At 33.2% G+C, this 7,497-nt stretch overlaps 1 protein-coding gene across 1 annotated transcript in view; it reads left to right on the top strand.

Annotated features, from left to right (window-relative positions):
- Window positions 1-215: 215 nt before the first annotated feature.
- Window positions 216-7,497, top strand: part of dgkd (diacylglycerol kinase delta) — a 46,256-nt gene continuing 38,974 nt past the window's right edge. The window contains exon 1 of the mRNA XM_081371555.1: window positions 216-364. Within this exon, the coding sequence (XP_081227681.1) occupies window positions 236-364 (129 nt within the window). The 5' untranslated portion in view covers window positions 216-235. The remainder of the gene's footprint in view (window positions 365-7,497) is intronic.

Genomic DNA, 7,497 nt, shown 5'->3' with positions numbered 1-7,497 from the left:
TCTCTCTCTCTCTCTCTCTCTCTCTCTCTCTCTCTCTCTCTCTCTCTCTCTCTCTCTCTCTCTCTCTCTCTCTCTCTCTCTCTCTCTCTCTCTCTCCCCCCTCCCCTGGGCTGCAGTGTTCTCTTTGTCCGGTTGGCGGCGCTGTGCAGCCGGTCTCGCTGGATCGCGTCTCTGTGAGTGAGTGAGTGTGTGTGTGTGTGTGTGTATGAGTGACTCCCGGGGGCTGGAGCTCAGGATGGCGGCGGTCGATGCTGCTGCTGCTGCTGCTGAGGCCGAGTCCTCGGACAGTGAACCGGAGCAGGAGCACGGATCCCCGCAGAAACTCATTCGGAAGGTCTCCACGTCCGGTCAGATCCGAAGCAAGGTAATAAAACACGTGTGTGAGGTTTTTTTTTTGCGTTGTTTTGCAAAGAGAAAAAGCGCTTGAGACCGAGCGGCCCGTCCGAGATCCGCGATATTTCCTGCGTGTCCAAACCCTCCGGTACCGCCGACACGGACACCGGTCTCTGAGTCGAGCGCGTGCGGATATAACGGTACCGGTGACCAGCGGACTGGGAGCGCGCGAGTCCCTGCGTTCGAAACTCGAATGTTTGCTTTGCAACATTTGTAACCGTTTGTTTGGAATCTTCGAGTTTGAAAATGAAACAGTGTAACGTTTTCAGTTCAATGGATGGACGCGCAGCGGTTACTTTGAAACACAAATTTACCTTTTTCTCCCACTACAGTTCTATTACAGTGTTTAACTACAGTAAAACTGTGGTAAAATATAGATAACTAATACAAAGAAAAAAAAACACAAATAGAGGAAACAATTCTAAAAGCCCCTTACGGTAATTTAAGGAGATTACATTGATTTATTATGATTTAACCAGCAAAATATCTGCAAATATAGAGTTGTTTTGGTGGAAACTGCGGCTACTATGAGCCGTCATATCTGTCTGTCCGTCTGTCCGTTCAACAAGCTCGAATCTTAGAAATCACAGTGTATTCAGTTACAGTTCAGTTACAACATGTATTATTACTACTACAGTAAATGTGGTACGTTGGTATCAACCACCACTATATATATATATATATATATATATATATATATATATATATATATATATATATATATACACTACCGGTCAAAAGTTTTAGATCGGTAAGATTTTTAATGTTTTTAAAAGAAGTCTCTTCTGCTCACCAAGGCTGCATTTATTTGATTAAAAACAATAAAAAAAACAGTAATATTGTGAAATATTATGACAATTTAAAACAGTTGTTTTCTATGTGAATATATAGTAAAGTGTAATTTATTCCTGTGATCAAAGCTGAATTTACAGCATCATTACTCCAGTCTTCAGTGTCACATGATCCTTCGGAAATCACTCTAATATGATGATTTGATGATCAAGAAACATTTATGATTATTATCAGTGTTGAAAACAGTTATTTACATTTTTTTTTCAAAATTCTGTGATGAATAGAAAGTTCCAAAGAACAGCATTTATTTAAAATAGAATATTTTCTAACATTATAAATATCTTTATTGTAACTTTTGATCAGTTTAACTCATCATTGATGAATAAAAGTATTGATTTATTTTATTTCTTTCCCCAAAAAATAAAATAAAAATTCTTACTGACCCCAAACTTTTGAAGGGTAGTGTTTAATGTTACAAAAGCTTTAGATTTCAGATTAATGCTGTTCTTTTGATATATATATATATATATATATATATATATATATATATATATATATATATATATATATATATATAGAGAGAGAGAGAGAGAGAGAGAGAGAGAGAGAGAGAGAGAGAGAGAGAGTTTGGGAAAGCACAGAGATGGATCTTAAGATTAAGTGTCATTTTTGCATTTTAGTCAAAATAACTGCAGAAAGTGTGTGGTGTTTTGTAACCGATGTGGAAACCGAGAGCGTTAAGATCTGAGCTGTAAACCAAAGGTTGTATAATGAGTTATCATCATTCACACATAGAAAAAAGTGCCATTCAGAATCTTATTAATAGTGTTGACATTCAAGTTTGTTCCAGCTAAATGATAGAAAGAGTGATAAAGAATAAGCCCTGTACTTGTTCTCTTGCATAATATCATCATTCACGCATAGAAAAAATTTGTCATTCAGAATCATATTAACAGAGTTGACATTCAAGTTTGTTCCAGCTAAATGATAGATAAAGTGATTAAGAATAAACCCCGTACTTGTTCTTGCAAAACTCACTTCCTGAGAGACTGATTGTGACAGAATTCTCTGATTTATGTAATAGTGCATTAATGTAGCATGTTGGAGCATGTTTTATTAATGCATAGTCAGTTTGCCCTATTTGAAAGACTCGAAAATAACAATTTGGTAACACTTTATTTTACAGTGTCCTTGTTACATATGTTACATGTACGTACCGTAGTAATAACAGTAAATTATGCATAATTACATGCAACTAACCCTCAACCAAACCCTAACCCTATAGTAAGTACATGCTGTTAATTAATATTACTCAGTACTTAAATATATAATTTCACTGTAATAATGACACCTTAAAATAAAGTGTAACCCTATATTTTTAGGTGACAGTTACATTGTACTTACTCAAATAAGTACTGAGTAATTCTACTGTACTTACTATAGAGTTACGGTTAGGGTTTGGTTTAGGGTTAGTTGCATGTAATTATGCATAATTAATAGTTATTACTATAGTAACTAAATGTAGTAACATGTAACTACTACGTCACCTTAAAACAAAGTGTTACTTCATGTTTTTGCTAGTTATAAATGTCAGTGAGTTACGTTTAAGTTTATGGTTATGGTTTGCGATATCATTAGCTGAGTATGAAAGCCATTGCATAACTGCGAGATGTTCAGTATAGTGTGTGTGTGTGTGTGTGTGTGTGTGTGTGTGTGTGGTGACTGAGAACACACACTAGATATGAGAGGTGATGCTCTGTGGCTTCGGACGGACTGGAGATGATTTGTGTTTGCATCATTTATATGCTCTTATGCTATCTTAAGTTTTAATGTTTTAATATCATGCACCTAGAAAACGAAGCATAATTATTTACTAATGTTGAAGGGCGATTAACAGCCCGAGTCTGTAGAAAGTGCGGTAACACTTTATTTTACAGTGTCTTTCTTACATATGTTACATGTACTTACCATAGTAACAGTAAATTATGCATAATTACATGCAACTAACCCTAACCCTACCCTAACCCTATAGTAAGTACATGTAGTTAATTAATATTACTCAGTACTCAAATATATAATTACACTGTAACAAAGACACCTTAAAATAAAGTGTAACTGAAAGTGCTTATGTGTTATTAAAAAGATAAAGACAAGAACATTTTTTCTGTTTAACATCACATTTTTACAGCATGCCCCTGTTTGCAGCCTATATGCAAGGCCAGTAAAAACATAAATCTGCATAAATTTTCCTCATTCTGGAACAAAAAGCTGAAATGTAGCCAGCTGCTTTTTACAGTAAAAGTGTATGAATTAGACACAGACATGAGGGTAAATACTGACAATTTTTTAATTTTTAGATGCACTATTCCTTGCAGCCTATGGGAAGTATGCTTGTCTATATAGGGCCCTATGAGTTTGGTGATGCGGACGGAATCACGGAATCCAAATGGAATTTACAGTATGATGCGGAATTCCATGGAATTTGGCAAAGTTTGCATGAATATATCAAGTGTGCACTGAATCAAACTGCGATATGAACTTGTGTCTGTGATTACTGAAGCACATTTACATCTGAAGTCTGCATGATTGATCTCCTACACACACTGAAGCACGCGTGACACTCGCAGTGTTTGTTTCACTATATGAGGACATGAACACTTGAACTTCAGCTCCAGAGCCGCTCTGAGACTCTCGTCTACAGCATTTCAACATCTCAGTTCAGAAAAATAGCATTAAATACACAGAGAAACTCAAAGGCCTTCAGGACAACCTGTCAAAATAAAAGTTTGGTTCAACTTGAAGAAATTTTGACAGAAATATATTACTATTATACAGTAGAATGTACTTCCCAAGGGAATAATATTAATTATGGAATTAATTCAACTTTCTTTTCAAAGATTAGTCATCCACATTTAAATTTTAACAGTAAACTTGTGTTTGCCAAAAATAAAATAAAATGTTTAATTTTCACTTGATTACTTTTAAAATAATAATAATAATAATTTTGTATTAAATCATAAATCCAGAAAAAAACTTTTTTTTTATTCCTAAAAAAAAAAGTTTTTGGACTATTTAAATTGAACTAAAACATTAAAATGGACTCCATACAAAAATAAAACAAAATTTGAGACAAAATAAAACACAAGGGCCTTAAAAATGTATATTTTTTAACAATAAATTGTTAAATTGTATAGGTTTCATGATTTCAATTAATTAAACATGATTTTTGATTACTAAAATTTACTTTACAAACTTTTAAGGACGTATTTTGTAAGAAAAACTTTTACATTCAATTCATCTTTTATAGAATTATATGTATAACATTTTGTTTTATAAAATATTTTATGTTGTATTATATTTAATTTTCTTTTACATTTTCTCTAATTTATAATCTGTATTTGCCATGAAATAGCCTGTGAAGCGGATGCGGCATTAAACTCTACTACTACTAAAATGCAATTGAACCATTCAAACAAAGTCCTGAACAATTAAAATGGGAAAAGTAAATGGAATCCAGAACAATTCAAGTGGAAAAAACTAAATTTGGGAATGCACCTTTCTATATAGAATGCACTAGTTAACGTAACACTGTTAGTTAGGCATTAGTTAGTAACACTGAGGCGTGGGTGGATGGCCACATCATGCTGGGCCTGTAAACCACGAGTGAATTCTGGGAAGCGTTTGTGTGTGTGTGTGTGTGTGTGTGTGCGTGTGTGTGTGTGTGTGTTTGTTTGTGTGTGTTTGTGGTGGTGGGGGGGAAAGGTCACGGTTCAGATCGGTCACGGTCTCTTTGAGTCGGATCAGACAGAGGTGAGATGAAAGAGCTCTCGCTACAGTGACCGCAGACATCTGTCCGCTCAAAGGTCACGTTTGACCCGCCAGACCCTTCGTCTCGGAGCCAAAGACACCTTTTACTCACAAGCATGTGATATATATATAGATAGAGAGAGAGAGTTTTCTCTGAGCATGTGTAGTAACGATCAGATCAGATCACACAGTGGATAGATCACAAAAACGACAGCTTTGTAGCTTATCTACCTCTAAAAGTGCATTTTAGTTCCTTAAAATAGCAATATATACCCTTACGGTACTACTATGAACTTTTAGGGGTAAATAAGAAGTCCATGACAACCCTGAAGTTACAATTATTGCTCTTTTTTTCCTGTTCTTGCAAAAGGGCGCAACAGAAGTAAAAACTCCATTCATTTTCTCCACCGGGAAACTGATTTTTAATGATAATTTATGAACCTTTAAAGACAGCTTTACTGTGAGCTACGATTAATCTATGGTATTTGCTTCGGTTGAAGGCGTCAGCCCACATTATTTCAGCTTAGTTTTTTAAATAATCGTGTAACAATGGAATAAGTGGTGAAAAACTACATTACCCATAATGCTGTACAGAAAATTCCACCAATCAGAGTTGAAACAAGCAAAACTCGCTAAAAGATCTGGTTAGCTCCGCCCACTCCTGTGAAGCACTGCGAATTAAAAATAGTTTTATGTTTCTTCACTGTTTTTAATTTGATTATGCTGTTCGCAATGCATCATGGGATTTGTAGTTCTTTCCCTTTATTAAAATTCCCCTTTTTGTCTGATTTTCAAAATCTATTTTGCTTCCAATCAAAGTCTGTGATGTTGTGATTCGCCTCGTGTCTGATTGGCTTGATTCATGGCTTATAACTCTTCAATGAAGACTTTTTTTGGAATCCCAATGGGAGAAACGAATGGAGAAAATACTTCGGAACCAGCGCCGCTGGAAAAGTGTTTCTCTATATTCATTTGCATTGATTCATTAGGCAGAAGCTTTGGGTTACGATCACAAGCCTGACGTGTTTGTTACTCTGCTCAACTCAATACATGATGCTTACTACTAACCACATATTGACTTATATTATCTTATAGCTGTATTGAATTATTGCTGCCATATGACACACTCATCTCTGACTGATAACAGAATACTTCCGACTGAAATGTTGAAACGTGCTTTTTCTTTAGGCATTATGGGAGACACAACAAGTGAATATGGAAGTTATACATCTATATTCCTATGAAATATTAGATATTATTATTAAAATGTTGCTAATTATTACTCCAATTATTACACTTCTTTTTTCATTAAATGTTGCTCCAAGAACACACATTAGATACTGTGTATAGATACATTGCATTGAATGGGAATATTAATTTATGGCCATTTTACCCACATATTGCATAAAGTAAAATTATGTATTAATTCATACCGTTATATCATAACATAGTTAAGAATCATCTTTATACAACTTTTGGTTAAAATAGATCCTGAAAAAAAATCCCATTGTTTTTGCCTATACATATAAATTCATGTCATATTTTTTGTCCTGGTGTCCACTACAGAGGACACAGCATAACATATGAATACAGTATCATTTTTCAAAAAGTTTTATGCTCTAAACAATGTTATGACTTGAAAAAAAAAAAAAAAAATAATAATAATAATAATAATTCTGTGTCTCAGGAGGATATAAATGCATATTCCTGTAGAATTCCTGCTTATTATGTATATTCCTGTATTGTTGTATGGCTTACATTCCTTATAGCTTGTCTCTCTGCATATTTCGACATTGCACATTTTATGTTGAATAAAAAGCCAAAATTTTTCATCCAGATTTAAATTTTAACAGTAAACTTGTGTTTGCCAAAAATAAAATAAAATGTTTAATTTTCACTTGATTACTTTTAAAATATATATTTTTTAACGTTTTATGCCTTCATTTGATTACCACTGTTTTTGATAAAAAATTTGTATTAAATCATAAATCCAGAAAAAAATGTTTTTTTTTTTAGTTCCGAAAAAAATAAAGTTTTTTTACTTTTAAAATTGAACTAAACCATTAAAATGGACTCCATACAAAAATAAAACAGAATTTGAGACAAAATAAAACACATTTAAAAATTTATATTTTTTTTAACAATAAATTGTTAAATTGTATAGGTTTCATGATTTCAATTAATTAAACATGATTTTTAAACATGATTTACTAAAATTTAATTTACAAACTTTTAAGGACGTATTTTGTAAGAAAAACTTTTATAATTTCAATCAAAAGTACATTCAATTAATCTTTTATAGAATTATATGTATAACATTTTGATTTATAATTGTATTATATATATATATAATTTATAATCTGTATTTGCCATGAAATAGCCTGTGAAGCGGATGTGCATTAAACTCTACTACTACTAAAATTTAATTGAACCATTCAAACAAAGTCCAGAACAATTAAAATGGGAAAAGTAAATGTAACAATAATACACTCAACAATGCATGCA

Source organism: Scardinius erythrophthalmus, assembly GCF_964197995.2.
Source record: "Scardinius erythrophthalmus genome assembly, chromosome: 7".
In the NCBI taxonomy this organism is placed as follows: domain Eukaryota; kingdom Metazoa; phylum Chordata; class Actinopteri; order Cypriniformes; family Leuciscidae; genus Scardinius; species Scardinius erythrophthalmus.
The sequence above is the reverse complement of the archived record's forward strand: the minus strand, read 5'-3'. Positions and strand labels throughout refer to the sequence as shown.